Raw genomic sequence first — 18,569 nt, 5'->3', positions numbered from 1 at the left:
CTCCCCATTTGTGGAATGTTCTCCCTGGGAAAACTCACCTGGCACCTTCATTGCATATCTTTAGGCACCAGGTAAAAACGTTCTTCTACTCCCAGGCCTTTTGCTAATTAAGCAAACTATGGCCTTTTAAACTATAGGTGTGTTTGTGCATGTGCAGACATGTGTGTTGTCTTTGTTACTATGTTACTACAGTATGTTATGTATTTTTTGTGTTTTTATATTGTAAACTGCCCAGTGATCCCTGGATGAAGGCGGTATAGAAATCTAATAATTTCACCTCCCTCCTTATGTAGGCACCTGCTGCTGCCTTCGCTGTGTGTCTGTTTTGAGCATCTATCACAGCCTTTCTCAACCTGTGGGTCCCAAGATGTTGTTGAACTACAACTCCCATCACCCCTAGCTAGCAAGACCAGAGCTCAGGGTTGATGGGAGTTGTAGCCCAACAACATCTGGGGACCCACAAGTTGAGAACCGCAGATCTATCACATCAGCCTGCAACACACTCACATTACTAATGATGTAGGATCATGACTCAGGAAGCTGCCTTAGTCAGACCATTGGTCTGACTAGCTCACCACTGTCTTCCACACTGTCTGGCAGGGTTTTCAAGACAAAAGTCCCCTCCCCACACATTGTCCTACCTGGAAATGCTGCAGAATGAACCTGAGACTTTTTGTAAACCATGTACCACTGAGATACCTGCCTTCCACAAAGCGACTTCTACTTCCTCCATTGTACGACATACACTCATTTATCTGTGAGTCACAGAAATCAGAGGACTGCCAGTTTGGAATGTGGTCAGCCCCTGCACAGTCTGGATCTCCTACATGTCCTGAGTTGATTTTGTGTGGGGTGAATTGGCTCTTTGTCTTGGCTGTGCCCACTGTCTTCCCCCATGGCAAAGAATAAGTTCAGTTTTCCAGATTCTTAATGGTGGCCTTTCAGGCAACTGAAGTTAGCTATCATTACAGGAAAGACAACGTAATATATCTTCCTCCCTTGTGCTTCAGAGATGTAAGGTGCCCTACAAAGGGTAGTGTTTCTATTCCCCAAACTGGCAGATAATCTGCTTCCATTATCAGGAATTAACAGTAATTCCTAGGCAAGGATTCTGTTCTTGTAGGATAAGACAAATCTAATGTTGATTTATGCCTTCTGACGTCAACTGCAGCAAAGGAACAGGAGGAGGCTGTGTAGGCATCATCCATTTAAAGCACATTGCTTTCAAGACATTCAGCTAATTTTTACTCAAAGCCAACCTGTTGAAACTAATGAGCATGGCTAAGTTAGGTCTGTTAATTTAAATAGGGCTACTCTCAGTAAAGCTTAGTTCAGTGTTGCCCATTGTGTGTACGCACATTTCAAAACTTGTGGAGCTAAATGTTCTTTACTTCAGTTATTCCAAGAACCTTAAAATTTCAGAATTGTCTTTAGGCATCCAAAGCAGCTGAGAGAGTCTGGACTTGGTTAAAAAGCTGTAGCGGTTGCTTGTCAGATTTCCTTCTTCCCTAACCCACATCATTAGTGCCATTGTTAACTTTTATCTCTCTTTATCAGTAAATATCCTGTTGGTCTCAAAGTTCTCCCAAATCTCACATTCTGGGGGTTTTTGTTCTCAGTCACACACCGTGTGACATGATTTAGCATGACTTCCTGTTCCAATTACAGTGTGAAGACCGGGAATAAGATATATTGTCTATCTGAGGCAGGGTCTCCTGCCAACCTTTTTGAAGGTGCAAGCCAAGTCTATAATTTGAAACGCTTTAAGGCATGTGTTTATGCTCTACGCTTGTGTCGCAGGTTGGGGAAACTTTGCCCAGAGAAATCCACATAAGTACTGCATTGATAGAGGTTCTGGCCTGTGAAATTCCTAGTGGAACCATGTTAAAACACACACACACACACACACACACTAAAAAGTCAGATTCAGCAAAATGAACAACAACACCCAGGCACAGAAGAAATAACGAACACAAAGGAGGAACCACTCATAGATTCCTACCCCCCCCCCCCCCGCTTTCTGTTTGAGTTGGACTGGGAGAAGGTTGTTTCCCTATTAAATCAACAATAGAGCAAGTCCAGGGACAGCTTGCAGCAGTGACAGAACACACACTTGGCTAATAAAATAGCCATGGCAGAACGTCCTGCATGAATGTGTGCTTTCAAAGCCTATTAAGCTAGCAACCACTGTAACTTCTTGTGGCAATGGATCTGATTATGTGTTGCGCGAGCACACAAACACACACACACACAATGACATTTGGTTTGTATACCTTGCAAGAACTGGATGTCCTAAAGAGACCTACCTAAACATCTCAATGACGTGTCCTTGGATTGGGAGGGCTCAAGGGGGCACAGCTCCTTTTCTTATGTACAATTACTTTTGACATTTTCCAACTGCGGTGTGACCGAGTTTTCTAATCAGGTTTTGCCAGGACCTGGCCCCCAGTGCAAGGACGTACTTCTTTCTCGATGTTCCTTACACAGTAATACAACGGTGGACAAGCACAGTTCTTAACTGGGCAGCAGACATTTCCAAATGGTAAAGAACAGACACTTTTCCACCCATGGACTGAACGAATGGAGCAGAGGGATGCTTGGCAGAAAAAAAATAGCATACATCAAATTTAAAGATAAACTTCGGATAAGAAAGCTTTAAGATAGAGGAAATTCCTAGATTTTAATTTAAACATTACTTTCTGAACGAGATCCCCTCAGAAGAACAGTACACTTAAGGATACTGCAGTGTTAGAGATAACAAAATTAGATCAGCAGTGACATCCACATTCTACATTAATATTTTCATTTGCACATCCATGGAAGAGACTTGCATAACCATGGGGATACAAAGCCTGTGGCTGGAAGGTATTTGTAAATCACATACACAAAGGAATATTTAAAAAGGAATATTTTTAAAGTAATGAACTTTCATCTGTTCATGAGAAGTACAATGGTTAATCCCAAACTCCAGGCTATCCATAGCTCCTGACTGCTCTCTCATCCTGCCATACATTAATATGGCAGCATGTAAGCTTCTTGCGGGCAGAGAAGTTATTGCTTATGAGATGAAAACTCAAGGGCCTTGTCCTATAAATGACTACATTGTTATTACTATTGTTATTTCTTCCTTCTATAATACTATCAGTGTATATGGGGCTTTGCAGAGTACACAGGCATAAAGATGAATGTGTACAACTGCAGTTAACGTCCCCCGGTCTTGTTTTAGTGGAGGATAAAGACCCAGGAATTAAAAGGTAAATATAGTGGAGCTGAAAACACCAGGAGTTAAAACAATAATAATGAAGTAACTATTAATGTATAGGGAACAGGCACAAAAATGATCTAACGCAAAGCCAACATCATAAAAGTCTTTATGATGCTAAAATTCCAGCCCAATTTTGACATGCTTTGCAGATAAAGAGCCTGCCCCATTAACCCCAAGCCACATTACAGCAATGCCGAAAGGATGAGAGGCCTCTCTGGGCTCTGATGAGATCTCTCCAGTGGAAAGATAAAGTCATCTGTGTATGGGGCTGGGCTTGTATTTTCACCCCCCACCCCACTTACAATGTTATCAATGGACTTTCCAGTCAAAGTGCCAGAGGCATTAAATCCAGGCATAATATTTCAGAGTTCACGCACACTAGCAAAGGCTCGAATTCATGAAGCGGGTGACCACCTGCAGTACTAGCCACAGCTGATAGGGTTGGGATATGTGTGAGTGTGCTTTGCACATCAGCTTATACGTTCATCACAGGCACCAGAAACATTGTGCTTCAGTGGGAGGTGAAACCAGCAGCGGCGCAGCAAGCCGATTGGGTGCCTGGGACGGCGCACGTGCCATGTGCTCAGGGGTGGGGCCAGCTGGGGCAGGATGCTCCACAGGGCCTCCAAGGAGTCTGCCTGCGTCCTCCCACTCAGCTGCCCTACAGCTGGGGGGAGGCAGCAGGCAGACCGTTTGGGGCAGCATGGAGCTTGCGGGCACCCAAGCCACAGGAGAGATTTGTGGCTTGGGCACACTGCAGGCCCCGTGGTGAGTGCCGCCCGGCATTTTGTCACTCCCCTCAGTGGTGACAGCCAGCCCAGCCTGCACCCAGTGCACCTCCCTTCCCCGGAAACCAGAACAGGTTTGCAGCTGAGGTTTATAAGGAAGCTGCATTGACTGCAGCGAGTTCAGCAAAGGTTTTAATTCCTGCATTGTACTGGCTTGAATGAATTTACTCTCCTTTACATACCCCAGTGGGTAAGACAGATGGACAGAAAATCCTGTTGACCTCCAGTGTTTTCATAATCTACAATCTCTGTTCCTCACATGCCTGTGACTATCCTCAAAACATTCTGGGCCCAATTTCAATCAATGGGTGGAATTCAACAGAGCCCCGATGAGATTGTTCCATCAGTACAAGATTTTCTGCTTGCCTGATGGAATCACTTCCCTTCTGCTTCTCCTACACACTGTTCTGGGGGTTCTCTCGGCCCTCTTGAAAAATTTTGGGGAGGCTTAGGGGGCGCATGGTGGGGAGAAAGCCCAGTTGCATTACCGGGAGTCCTTGCACTGGCTTTTGCTGCTGGAACGGCTTAGCTGAGTCCGGCCCAATGGTGGGAGACGAAAGTATGCCAGAACAGCACCACCATTTCACGTGAGAGCCAGTGATGGGATCCGTGAAATTACAGCACAAGACTCCCACAGTTTTTCCAAGGGGTTAACGAAGTTGCAAATGGTTTTTTATTTTTTCTTCCTGGAAGCAATTAACGTGGAAACGAGTGTTGAACTTCAACTAGATTCTGCTAGATTTCCTGAAGTATGTGTGAATGATTGCATAAAACACAAAAATGTTCCAGTGTGGAAACGTCGAGAAAATAGAATAAAGTGCTGCCTGAATGCAGCCACTATAGAACAGGAGAGATTGGAAGCACATTTGTCAGTCTGAAGCAACTATAATGGACATGGCATTAGTTGCATTACTCCCCGCACCACTCCTCATAAACAAGGGATGTTGCAACGGCGCCCAGCTTGAGCAATATTATCAATGAGGTCTTATATTGCCTTTTTTTCTCCTTCCGTGACTCAGATGATGAGATATTTTACATATTCGTGTGTGCTAGCCTTGTGAATCATATAAACAGGCCCAGAGTTCTTACAAATATGTGGTTGCTTCCCTGCTCTCCCTTTCTTTCGCTTGGGCAACTGCTACGTTAATGCACTGGAGCCATTCCTCGGCATTCTTCTCATCTTTGGCCTTGAAAACGTAGGTCTTACTGTCTGTGAATATTTCAAAGGCCCGAGGGAGGCTGCGGTCCCTGCGTTTCTTGGCCACCACTTTGACACTCTGGACCTTGCTGAGCTCAATGGGGCAGTCGTCTGGGTCATCTTTCTAAAACAGAGAAGGAAGTGAAGATGGGGGGGGAGGTGAAACAGAGTTCAAGGTTTGTTCTGACTATACCGTATATACTTGAGTATAAGCTGACCCGAATATAAGCCAAGGCACCTAATTTTTTTTGGGGGGGGGGACTGGGAAAACATATTGACTTGAATATAAGCCAGTTCACCACACCACAAACCTGGTGGTGGCGGCAGCGGAGGAGGAAGAACAAGCAGCCCAAAAGGGCTGCTTTCAGGCTGCTCGTTCCTCCTCTGCCGCTGCTGACAGGGGCAAAGGTGGTGGAGCAGGAAGGTGCAGCCTGAAAGGGCTCCTTTCGGGCTGCTTGTCCCTCCTCCGCTGCCACCGACAGCGGAAAAGGCAGAGGAGGAGGAAGGAGCAACCCGAAAGGAGCCCTTTCTAACCTGACTGATAACCCTGGGCTATGAAGGGCTCCTTTCTTGTCGCTCGTCCCTCTGCCGCCATCCGCCTCACTCGAGTATAAGCCAAGGGAGGCTTTTTCAGCATAAAAAATATGCTGAAAAAGTCGGGTTATATTCGAGTATATATGGTACATGGTTGGTTAATCTGCCAAAAGTGGCCTGTTGCTGATGTGGTTCTTACATATTGTTCATCACCATGCTATTCCACAGTATTGAACTAGTTTAACACCATTTCCTTTCTCCAGCGAACCCGGGGAACTATAGCTCTATAAGAAGGGAGAGGAGAAAATTCTCAGCACCTCTACCAAACCACAATTCTCAAGGCCCTTGGAGAGAAGCTGTGGCAGTTTAAATGGCATAACATCGCCAGACGTTTCTAGGGCAGATATACACTCAAAGGTCTCCAGGGAGGAAAAAATAACTCTTAAAACATAATTTGTTCCACTGGAGTCAATCTTTAGGAGTGCGGCTTAATGAGACATCAATAAATTTTTGCATAGTTTAATGTGCGAGTTTCTCCTCTTTCAACATAAGCACAGTTCTCTAACTGAATCCAGAGATGTAGGATTTGGGCAATTTTCCCACCAGGGTTTTAAGCAGTCTTAATGCATGTGAAAGATGCCCGACTGATAACCCTGGGCTATGAAGTGCTCTGTTTCTTCTCAGAGTCAACCTGGCACATACAGAGGCGTATCCAGCAGGCTTCCACAGCCATGCCACCTGCAACGGTTCCTCTGGTGCAAAAGTACAAATTGTGACAGGAGGTGGGCCTTTAAGATACAAAGGCTTGAACTGAAGCCCATGGTTCATTTATCTCCATCCCATTAGCTGTATGTAAGCCCAGAGAAATTACTAGGGGAGCTAAATGGAGGTACTGTACTTGTTCTCCTCTTCCAGGAATTGGCCTTGGTAGCATCTAGTGACGATCCATTGGAAAGCTTTGTGTGTTGCTGACAACCTGTTGGTGACCCACCAGTGATGCTTCCCTCTCCATTTTGCTCCATGGTGCCAGCTTTGCACAATGCAAGGCAAGAAGAGTTGGCATGAGGGCACTGACATTCTGGAGTATTGCAGGAGCTGCAATGCTGGCAAATTGGCACTGGGCACGATCTGCCATGGCGACAAGGCTATCATAACTCAGCACGCGAGTTCGCCATGATTATATTTGGCACACTGGTAACCATTTGTTGAGAGTGTAATGATCCCTTGCCATCTTTACAGTGTATGGAAGGAATTTCAAGGCCCAATTAGGCTGGAGAAATCTTAGTAAAAAGGTAAAGGTAAAGGACCTCAACAGTTAAGTACAGTCGCGAACGACTCTGGGGTTGTGGCACTCATCTCGCTTTACTGGCTGAAGAGTTTGGATTTGATATCCCGCTTTATCACTACCCTAAGGAGTCTCAAAGCGGCTAACATTCTCCTTTCCCTTCCTCCCCACAATAAACACTCTGTGAGGTGAGTGAGGCTGAGAGACTTCAGAGAAGTGTGACTAGCCGAAGGTCACTCAACAGCTGCATGTGGAGGTGCAGAGACGCAAACCTGGTTCACCAGATTACAAGTCTACTGCTCTTAACCACTACACCACACTGGCTCTGTGTCGAGGGAACCGGTGTTTGTCCGCAGACAGCTTCCGGGTCATGTGGCCAGCGTGACTAAGCCACTTCTGGTGAAACCAGAGCAGTGCACGGAAACGCCGTTTACCTTCCCGCCGGAGCGGTACCTATTTATCTACTTGCACTGGCGTGCTTTCGAACTGCTAGGTTGGCAGGAGCTGGGACCGAGCAACGGGAGCTCACCCCGTTGCGGGGATTCGAACCACCGACCTTCCAATCGGCAAGCCCTAGGCTCAGTGGTTTAGACCACAGTGCCACAGAAATCTTAGTAGCTGTTACCTGTTATATGCAAAAATTAAAAAACGGACTGATCCACAGGGGATGATGCTGTCATTTTATTAGGTGAAACAGCTGGGTAATGGTGTGGGGCATGTAACCAGAGCTTTAATGAGTTTGCACCTGCCTCAATTGCACCTTAACCTAGAAATCCACATTAAAACTGTAATAATTCTGGATGAAATCCTGTTTATTGTTTTAGGCAGAAGAAGAGTGCTTAGAATGTTACTTGGGGGAAAAAACCTGAACAAAAATTAATCTCTCTCTTTTAAAATCCTCGAGCCCGCTAGAAATGGTTGTTCAGCAATTCAAATCTGCCAAATCCATTTGCTTTCCAGAAAGATACCCACTCCTTTGATTTACAAATGAGATCACCCATAAAGAAACTCCTTGCCATTTTTAATGATGTGATATTCTTTTACCATTGAGAATAGAGGTACTTTTATGTGCCTCCTGCTCTGTTATGAAAGCAGGTCTAATTATCTTCCATTACAGCAAAAGTCCTTTTTCTAAGTCAATCAGATATGATACAATTGGTAGCAGAATTCATCCAATTAGGCTGGGAGAAAATCAACCTGAAGTCCGATGTATTCTTAAAACTAACCATCAGCCAATGGGATCAAGATGAGCAGGTGACAGCAAAGGTTGCAAGGTTTTAAGCCGGGGCAATTGGAATAAGATCCACTATTTGACTATTGATTCAAAAACCCCAAATCTATTTTATATAATTGACTTTTTTATTTTTATTCTTTGTATATCGTATTGTCGTTTTATTGCTATGGCCGATGGCTGACGCAAATAAAAATTCATTCAGCCAATGGGTTAATCTATTTGTTATGGCTTAAGTTGGTTAAGGCTTTACAAGACACACTTTAAGTGTTTCAGAAATATAACTCAGGGGATAAATCTACCAATTGTCTTATTTCTAGTTCTCTCTCAAGCCCACACCTCTTGACATTTCTGTTATATCTGTGACTCACAGAGGCACAACACGATCACAACCGCCTCCTCAAAGCAACCAATTCAGTTTCTGTGTCAAAACAAGGCACAGATTAATTAATTTGTCTCATCCAAGAGTGCCTGGAACAAAGTCAGCCCTGGGAAACCACTAAAAATTAGGGCAAAGTCCTTAATCATCAGCTGGTACTGCCCCGATTGAGTGATGAGCATACATGTTAACTCACTTTTGGTATGTTATGTATGATAAGCTTTTTCAGACATGTGAGTGTCTCGTTAAAGTTTGTGGTGTATGAGAAATAATCATCAAGACTTTTAAGGCCTGATTATGCAGGGACATTTCTAAATGATTTCTTTCCCCTCTCTCCCAACTTACAGATTTCCCTTTGCGAAAGAGAAGCTGATTCCCAGCAAGCGTGAAATAGCGGGTTTTCCACCTTTTGATGAATTTCCACCGAACTTGCTTTTCTTTCAGCTTGCCTTCAATTAAGGGTTGGCCATCTTGATTGACAACTGTGGAAATATGAGAGAGAGAGAGAGAGAGAGAGAGAATATTGTTATGAATTCTTGTTTCTCCTTTGGTGGCTCAGACTTTATAGAAAATTTAGAATCAGAAGCCCAGGGTGTGGCATCTATATAAGCCATTTCTCTATATCCCCCCCCACCCCACAAAACAAGCAGCAACAGCAGAGAAACCATAGTTCAGATTAACCACAGTTTGCTTGGGTTTAGGTGACGTGACAAGCTATGGTTCATCTGAAACAGAAGGGGAACCTTCTAAACTCCTCATTGCGCTTGTGTTGGAAGAGGAGTACATGGGCTCAAAGCTTACTGGGTTTCATTTGTACAATAGGAAACTTTAGCGCTATGGCTGAATCAGCCCATTTTTTTCATACCAAGGAGTTAAACTTATTCCATCCATTTGCAAAATAATTTTCAAAATTTTGATAAACAAGATTTCCCTTCCTTCTGTCCCTATGCAGCTGTTAGCAGCCAATCTCCCAGAGAACAAAGAGGACATTTGGTGGCTGAGGAATACTGTTCTTGTCAACTCTGAGAAAGAATTATGAAATTTAACAATGTATCTGTTTTTAGAATGTTTTTAATTTTTTAGAATGTTCTTGTGTAGGAATTGTAGATGTGTTTGATGCCCTGGGCTCCTTTGTGGGGGAAGGGCAGGATATAAATTCAATAAATAAAATAAATAATACACCCAGAATTTGTCTGCAAAAGTAAATCATTTTACACAAATATGTCTACTCTATTCTAGTTATAGATCTGGTGGTACCTGACTAGTGTTGTTTTTTAAAGGAATGGATTCTAAGTAATGAGTCTTATTTTCTTTACTTTTAGCAAAGCCTGTTTATATACAAGGGAGCCTGTAGACGCTGCTTTTAGAATTGCAAGAGATTAGATTATTTGCAGCAGGACAAGGTTGCATAAACTTTGAGAAACACAAGCTTTTGTGTGATGTTTGTTTTTTTTTTTTTTAAATCATATTTATTAAAGTTTCCAAAAATATAGAAATACAAAGAAAAGAAAAAAAGATATTTAAAAACCTTACTTTCATTGCCTACTTTTTGGGACTCCCCCCCTCCCCCCCCCGACTGTATTCCCCTTTCCTTAATTTGGTTCTACAAGCTCTCACTCCCAATTTGAAGCTTAATTTGTTTAACCCACTATCCAAATTGAATTGTACAAATCTTACCACCGTCCCACATCATTAACAAGAAAAGAAAAAAGATTTTCCCCAAGATCCACCCCAGTTCCTTCCACGAAATCCCTTTTTTTTTTAAACACGTCCAATCAAAATAAAATGACATGCGTAAATTATACAAAGAAATAGAAAATATGAGATATAAAAAAATTCAAAAGATGGTTACACAGCCTTTGGATTCCAAATCTCCCCCCCCCTTCCCCGGTTTGAATTCCCCATGTCCATCAATCTATACATTGTCAGCTTGGAAGTCTCAATTCATGACCAGATTTCTCCCCGATTCCATCTTGCCGGTTTTCTTTTAATTTATTAATTTTAATAATATTTAACTTCAAGTGTCCAATCTAACAAAAGCCTTTAATTTCCTTGATCTTTACCACTCCTCCCGTTGTTCTTTCCGTGTCGTAATCAGTCCTTTGTTCTTCTTATTCCTCACTTTCTCAGGTTTCTTGTCCTGTTCAGCTGCTAAAACTTTCTAATTCAGAAATCTGGTATCTCTACAGAGGTTTGTTATTCAGGAACAAAAACTTACGTCCAGTCCCTTCCTTTCTTCAATAGAAAATTCTATTGTCTCCTTTAATGTAAATACCTCTGTAGACAAAATACTATTTCAGTTTTGCAGCTTTCCCAGAAGATAACAAGTCCTGTGCAAATCCCGGAGTATTTTTCCACTTACGACCGTTCTTGTAATGTCCCGAAACCCCTCTAGGGGGATTGTAATAACTTTGTATCCTCTAATCCAAAAATCAAATTGTTGCTTATTTTCCAACAGTTTATATCCATTATTATAGCAAATTGTAACAAAATTAACCAGCAAAGTCCTCATAAACAAAGTCCTCTTTATATTCTCCAGCTTTGACAGCTACTTTGACAGCTGTCAAAGTCTCCGTCTCTCTTCCCCAGGCTCCGCGAATCGCCCCGGTTCCCGGGGGGGGGGTTGCATTTTTCTTCTCACCCTCCACTCTTCTCCTCCAGCACAGTTCTTATAATTTCCCATCGTGAAATTAATGATTTTTATCAGGAGTATACTTCCCTTTGGACCTTGGTTACCCAGTCCTTGTTTTGGAATGCTTACAATAGGGGGGGGGATTGACTTCCTTTTTAAATCGCCCCCGCTCGTGCCAAATCCGAAATTTTGAACCCGGTTTCCCAATTACTCACGGGTTGTTGTTAATAATCCAAATTTTCAATGGAAGAAGTCAGCGCTCTCCGTCGAATGGCATGCGGCTGCGCTCGGCAGGGAAAGCAGAAGACTCAAAGCACCACGCCACTCCCCGGCACCCGATCCGAAGCCTTTAAAAAGGCTCCTTCACGAGTCGGGAGGGCGCTAATGGTGCAAGCCGAGTCACCCATGTCCACGGCCCCCGTGGCCGTGGTTTTTAAGGGTCCCCGCATCGCCGGTGCGGTAGGACCCAGCCCCTGCCGAGCAGGCTCCCTCCGGAGCTCGGAGGGAGTCCGCCATTCGGCGATGGCGCCAACCCGGAAGTCCGCTTTTGTGTGATGTTTGAAAAGCAGTTTCTTGTTATGAAACTTCAGGTCCAAGTGAATTTTCTTGGCCTTCTGATGCCACGTCTCAGCAACGTGGGGCGCAAGAAATTCTGTGTCACTGAAGAGCTATGGTGGCCATGGACAACTTTTAATTCTAACTCCAACTGTGTATATTTGGATAAATCCATGGCTATGCAGAAATGTCAACTTTAAAGGGCACCCTAACGGATGAGATGCCAACATGTCTGAGGGAGTAATTAAAACAAAAAAAGTTCAGAGGGTCACAATGAACTAGTATTCCAAATACTTCTTTTTTCATTTTCTTTGCAATTAAGCTGTCTAAACATGTACAGTTTTATACAGCAACCTTCTAACCTCTTTGTGGTAGAATCTTATGACTTTAATGGAAGCAACCTTTTCCATGGTATCTTAGTCACTGGATGAAGTGCTTTGGCCGGCATTGTAACAAAGCTTCTTATCTCAATCCGTCCGATTAAAAGTTAAATGCATTACCTTACCGTAATACTGATAAGAACAAAACTGGATACTAAGTGCCTCTCTGGCTAAAGACTTGTGGGCACGTGCATCAAGCAAAATATTCATTTGGGCTAACTAGGCTGGGATGAAGCCTAAGAATTCAAAGTCATGCACACCAAACAATTCACAAAACAGACGTCACAATCTCATTTGCTGGTGTGGGGAAGGGGGGGGGGAGTTCTGTTGCACAAGTGTAGATTCTTGCGGTGAAGGAACAAGTTACATAATGCTACTCTGGCTACAACTCTAGGTTTTGTGAGTGTTCCCTTAATATTCCATCAGCACCAAAGGAAATTTATCTCCTAACAGGGCTAACAGCAGTTTGGGGGCATTTTAATAAGGGAAATGGCAGGGAAGAAAGGGTAATTTCTCCATGAGCAATGGTCCTGCTCTTGATTTCTCCCTTCCCTGTCACATATCTGTTATTTGAAGAAAAAATTAAGGGACCAGATGTAAAAGTGAGTATGGAATTTGAGGTTTCCAACCATTTGTTTGAAGCATCCTGCATCAATTAACAACGTTTCTCATTGGAACATGCCCAGACCAACCCATTTTTGCGAAATTTGCACATGAAAACACAAATGGCGCGCATAGGCTATGTCCTAGTCAGCATCCCAGTTTGGGATTTTGTTGCATTAAGACTGCACTCCTACACCTACATATGTGGAATGAATATTCTTGGGGATTTACTTTGGGGTAGATATGTATAGGATTGTGCTGTCAGTGCTGCGTTTAGTTCGGCACTAGGTGCTCATTAGAACGGCAGCCTTCTTGCGGTTGCTAAGTCACTGGAAATAAGAAATTACTGTCAATCTGCTGCACACCACCCAGAAACCTACTGTATGATCACCATTCCCCCCCCCCCACCAGCCTTCACTTCTTCCACAGTGCATGGAAGACGTGTGCTATTTGCATCTATCCTGAAATTTCAATACAGATATTCACAAAGCTCGTGTTTATGCAGAGAGGATTCAAGGAAGTAAATGTTTAAATATTTGCCTAACTGGGAAATAAACGCTTCTCGCAACATACGACTTCATTGAGAATCCCTCAACAATGTGAAAAATGTTGGCTGAAAAGGAAAGTTAAACACGATTCTCCTACCCGCATACAAATGCTTTTATTAAGAGTTAGGTTCATAACCCAACAGTAAAGTGAGAACTAACCTTCACCCAAAGATCCCAGGGCAGTTCACAACATAAAAATACAAAGTGAGAATACAAAATAAAACAAATACAAATACAAACACAAACTAATAACCCCTCTCCTACAAACACATTTTAAAAACCATAGAGAGGCCTCGATGGCAGCATTCGACCCCCAGGCCCAAACATGTGTATTTCTGCTACTAATTTCCACAACATGACTTTTGTTTTTCTCTAAAGGGAATGCTTTATAAGCCAATGTGAGAAAAAATATAGGACTACGTGTGCAAAAACAGTCTAAAGATGCAATTCTATACACACTTAACTGAGAGTAAGTCTGATTGAATCTACTCTCAATCCCCATAAATCTACTTTGCTAAAGAAAAGACAAGAAAATAAATTAAAACAGCACTGAATTTCTAAGAAACACATTTGCACATCATGTGTAGTTAGCCCCTCCACAGTATTTCCTAGGTAGTGAAGTGATTTAAGCTGTTAATGGAGAAAGGTTGATGTTGAAATATTGGGCTGTTATAATATCAGCCAACTTTCTGTAACATCAGGCCAACTGGTGGCTGGGTACAGATGCACAAGCACAGGGGGGAAGAGAATGAAGTATGCTAGAAAAGGACCTGATTGGCTGGAAGACTTGAAGACCCAAATCTCAGTTCTTTCACTCAGTCTGGTTCATTTTGCTTCCTTAAGCGTCTTTTTACATGAGTAAAATGTGTCCTTTTATTTAAAATGCATCTCTGGGTTATTTGTGGGGCATAGAAATTTGTTCATCCCCCCCCATATAGTCCGCCCCCCACAAGGTCTGAGGGACAGTGGACCAGCCCTCTGCTGAAAAAGTTTGTTGACCCCTGGGTCCAGAAAATAAAACACTGTCAAGCTAGGGCATTCTATGGAATGGTCTTTGGCGTCTTTAGGAAACTTTAGGATTGCAGTTAAAACACGATATATATACAGTGGTACCTCGGGTTATATACGCTTCAGGTTACATATGCTTCAGATTACAGACTCCGCTAACCCAGAAATAGTACCTCGGGTTAAGAACTTTGCTTCAGGATGAGAACAGAAATCGTGCAGCGGCGGCGGGAGGCCCCATTAGCTAAAGTGGTGCTTCAGGTTAAGAACAGTTTCAGGTTAAGAACGGACCTCCGGAACGAATTAAATATGTAACCAGAGGTACCACTGTATATTGCTTCAATCTTATTAACATCAATGAGGACTACACAACCTTAAAGGGGTGTGTGGACTGTATGGCCCACCAGATGCAGTTGGACTTCAACTCCCATTACCCCTAGCCAGCATAGTCAATGCTTATGCCACGGGCCAGGAGTCAGCTTCGCCTGTTGAACAGCAGCCTGAAGGGGGAGAAGGCGGATTGACTCCACCTGCAGCTGATCAGCCTTCAAGGATACAGAGGAGAAGGCACTGATGAGAACCAGCTGGCTTTAGCCTTCTTAAGCATAGCTTCCAGAAGCAGTCAGATGTTGGTAACATTTGTAGTTCCTGACCCTGCCTTGCCGCTTCCTGCTTGTCTTGACCATTGACCGCATGATCATCAGATTACCTGACCTTGGACCATCTGACCATGCGGCTTGCTGTTTGGTGGACCCTAGGACTGGACCTGACTTTGGATGCTGACTCTACCTCCAGGCAAGTATAATTCAGAGACTCTTCTGGTTGGCTGACCTCCCACTCTCCTGAGCTCTGCATGCTGCTGCTCAGCAATGAGACTATGGCAGCTTAGCGATGATGGGAGTTGTTGTCCATTAACATCTGGAGAGCCATAGGCTTTCCACTTTAGTCTAAAGTCTCCTTGAGTTATCTCTAGAAATCGGTGTATGAAGCAACTGAAGAAAAATGGTGCACAGTATATCCATCACCAATGAGGGCAGTGACTCTCATTGGAACAACTCAGTCCCTAATTACAAAACCAACTCAGTTGATCTCTGGCACAAACTGCTAGACCCTGGAAAATTTTCAGGATGTACAGGGATATTCATATATGGTATATTATTCACGTTAAAATAGTTCATGAAGAACGAGATCTTCATTTCCAAGACTGACCCCACCACAACAGCCTTATAGAATGAGTTAGAAGAAAACTTAATATTTGTAAGGTACAGCAATTCACTAAATACAAGAAGTGTATCCTTCCAAACACAATGGAACAACCTTTCTACCCACTCAAAAATGCAATAAACACTGAGAAAGGAGTCTGGAATTTCCAACTTTGCCAGCTGAAGTTATTGTCAAGGGTACAAAATGTCCTGAAACAAGTCTTGAAATTCCTGACACAGCTACCATAAATCATCAGAGTTTCATTAAAGCAAATTATTCTCTTGTGAGTTTGTGCAAATGAGGATGGCATCGGTGGATTTACTGGAAGAGAGAATTAGCAGTGATGAGAAGTCCTTGGCTGGCTGCGCTTTGATCCCATTGTGAGGTGGATATAACTGGGGGCTGCGTTTGAAAGCAAGAGTGCTGGAGGAAAATGGTCCATGAGTCATTTTCTGTTCTCTACACGTATCAAATGGATGAGATATGGGTCCCTTCCAGATCTGCTTACTGAGCATTCATCCTGATTCATATGTACAAAGTTTGTGGAGAGGTTAGATGATGTCAGTGGTCGAGCATTATGGCCAGGTCAAATGAAGTTGGCGATAGTCAACTTTCCAGCACATTTCCCCATGACTTTACTTACCACAAAAATCTGATTGGGGGAGGGGTGCTACTTGTTGTGCAAATGTGCCAAGCCAACTTTAATTGTGCGAATGTACTGGTTATGTGATTGAATTTTGCCTGCAAATAGTGACCAGCTGAAAGTACATATGGAAAAAGAGACCCCAAAATAATATTTTAAGGAGCCATTGTATTGCCTGTTGGCTTTATGGCAGTGGTTCTCAAAGGGTGTGGTGCGCCACACTGGCAGGAAGACTGAAGGACAAAGAAACATTTAAACATTTCAGTATGGTATGGTATGGTATCAATTTCTTTATTTACAGAATATGGATAGGTATCTTTTCAAAGAGATACTAAGGACAAGTCTAGCTTTTTTACCTTATCAACAACAAAATTACCTGTATTTTTTACCTTATCAACAACAAAATTGGCTTGAGCAAATTTTTATTTTGAAAGTGTGACCCAGAGAATAAAGTCTGAGAACCACTACTTTATGGTCTTGGACACAACATCCCACCCTTTCTGTGCCTTGTGCTATTTTAGTTCCGAATAATAATTTTAAAATCCACACAGAGATTTCATGAGTAGGTTTGTTTTTTAAACTCTCTGGTTAAAAATGTGTTGCCTTTTAATTGCCTGTAAGAAAAGCTGTTTGGAGCAAAACTACATGTTTACGAAAAACATGGGGTTCCACCCAAAATGGAATCTCCGTGTTACACTCCCCCCCCCTCCTCCATTGGAGGCAGTGTGCCTCTGAATACTATTTGCTGGGAATCGCAAGCAGGGAGTGTGCCATTGCACTCAGGTCCTGCTTGGGGACTTTGCATAGGCATCTGGTTGGCCACTGTGAGAACAGAGTGCTGGACTAGATGGGCCACTGATCTGAACCAGCTGAGCTCTACTTGATGTAAGCCTGTGCTCTGATGCCATGAGGTTGTGGTTTTCCTCATTCCACCATAACTGACGTGCAGGGAAAGGATGATGACAGTGTGAAGACATGTCTCACAATGTGTAATTCTACCCTTATATGAAAGGGACACGGGTGGCGCTGTGGGTTAAACCACAGAGCCTAGGACTTGCCGATCAGAAGGTCGGCAGTTCGAATCCCCGTGATGGGGTGAGTTCCTGTTGCTCGGTCCCTGCTCCTGTCAACCTAGCAGTTTGAAAGGACGTCAAAGTGCAAGTAGATAAGTAGGTACTGCTCCAGTGGGAAGGTAAACTGTGTTTCCGTGCGCTGCTCTCGTTCACCAGAAGTGGCTTAGTCATGCTGGCCACATAAGCCGGAAGCTGTACGCCAGCTCCCTCGGCCAATAAAGCAAGATGAGCGCTGCAACCCCAGAGTTGGCCACGACTGGACCTAATGGTCAGGGGTTCCTTTACCTTTACCCTTATATGAATCAGGCCCTGTTCGCACTTTTCCTGGAGATAATACCCATCTGCTGCCCACAGGGACCAGGGCAGATGGCAGAATTATGAACCACACTGACATTGCTCATCTGGACTCTTAAGGGTTTCTTTTTCCCAGCTTGGTACATGCATATCTGATCCGTCCTAACTCATGGCTGGCCCGTGCATTAGGAAGAGTGAGGAGATGACTCGGGGAGCTGATTTGAAGTCTGATGAAAGGTTTGCAAAATTGTTAATCATTTTATGGTTGTCCTTCTACTGACAGGGAGAGAGGTGTTTGTGGGCTTTTCTGCCTCAAGTGCCAAAGTACATTGCATGATGTCTTCAGCTGAATATTCTGGTTCCTTCCATTGGAAAGTATTCAACTTACATGAGCTGATGGGAAAGCTCTGCCTCTGGGATTTGAGGATGTGTTCACTGGATGATGAATACATGTGCAAACTCGTCATTCAGTCACCTACAGCTGTCTAAACCATACTTCTCAGGCTGGGCACCCCACTGGCCAGACCATTATCTCCATATACCCCCGCAGGCCAAGTCTGACACGTGGGCAACTTTCAATCATCTTTCAATCATCTGATTGGGCAACCAACTTTCAATCATCTGACATCACAATGACAACACGTGTCCCGCTTTTGTTCACATGGTTTGCACTCAAGCAGAATGGGCAGTGAAGTGTGCTTCCCAGGTGCTGGTGATCAGCTGATATTCAGCACAAGGTAAGTGCTGAGCATAGCGTTTTCCAGGGGCTGAATATCAGCTGACAGCACTTGGTAAGGGCTGTGCAAGGGGCTTTGTAGGGACCACCGATCAGCTGATCAGCAGGGCCAACAAAGCTCCGTTTTCCAAAGTCCATCTTTACCTGGATCCACACTTGACAACATTTATGAGATTAAATGTGGGGCAGGAGGGCATGGCTTGGTTGAAACAGCCTG

At 43.6% G+C, this 18,569-nt stretch overlaps 1 protein-coding gene across 13 annotated transcripts in view; it reads right to left on the bottom strand.

Moving 5' to 3' along the window:
- Nucleotides 1-2,654: 2,654 nt before the first annotated feature.
- Nucleotides 2,655-18,569, bottom strand: part of VEPH1 (ventricular zone expressed PH domain containing 1) — a 159,253-nt gene continuing 143,338 nt past the window's right edge. For all 13 annotated transcript variants that reach the window (XM_081007892.1, XM_081007887.1, XM_081007886.1 and 10 more), the window contains 2 exons: nucleotides 9,026-9,162; nucleotides 2,655-5,375 (listed from right to left, as the gene is read on the bottom strand). In XM_081007892.1, coding sequence (XP_080864018.1) covers nucleotides 5,139-5,375; nucleotides 9,026-9,162 — 374 coding nt within the window. In that variant the 3' untranslated portion in view covers nucleotides 2,655-5,138. The remainder of the gene's footprint in view (nucleotides 5,376-9,025; nucleotides 9,163-18,569) is intronic.

Source organism: Podarcis pityusensis (genome assembly GCF_964106645.2).
Source record: "Podarcis pityusensis genome assembly, chromosome: 5".
Lineage (NCBI taxonomy): Eukaryota > Metazoa > Chordata > Lepidosauria > Squamata > Lacertidae > Podarcis > Podarcis pityusensis.
This window is presented reverse-complemented; position numbering and strand designations above follow the sequence as displayed.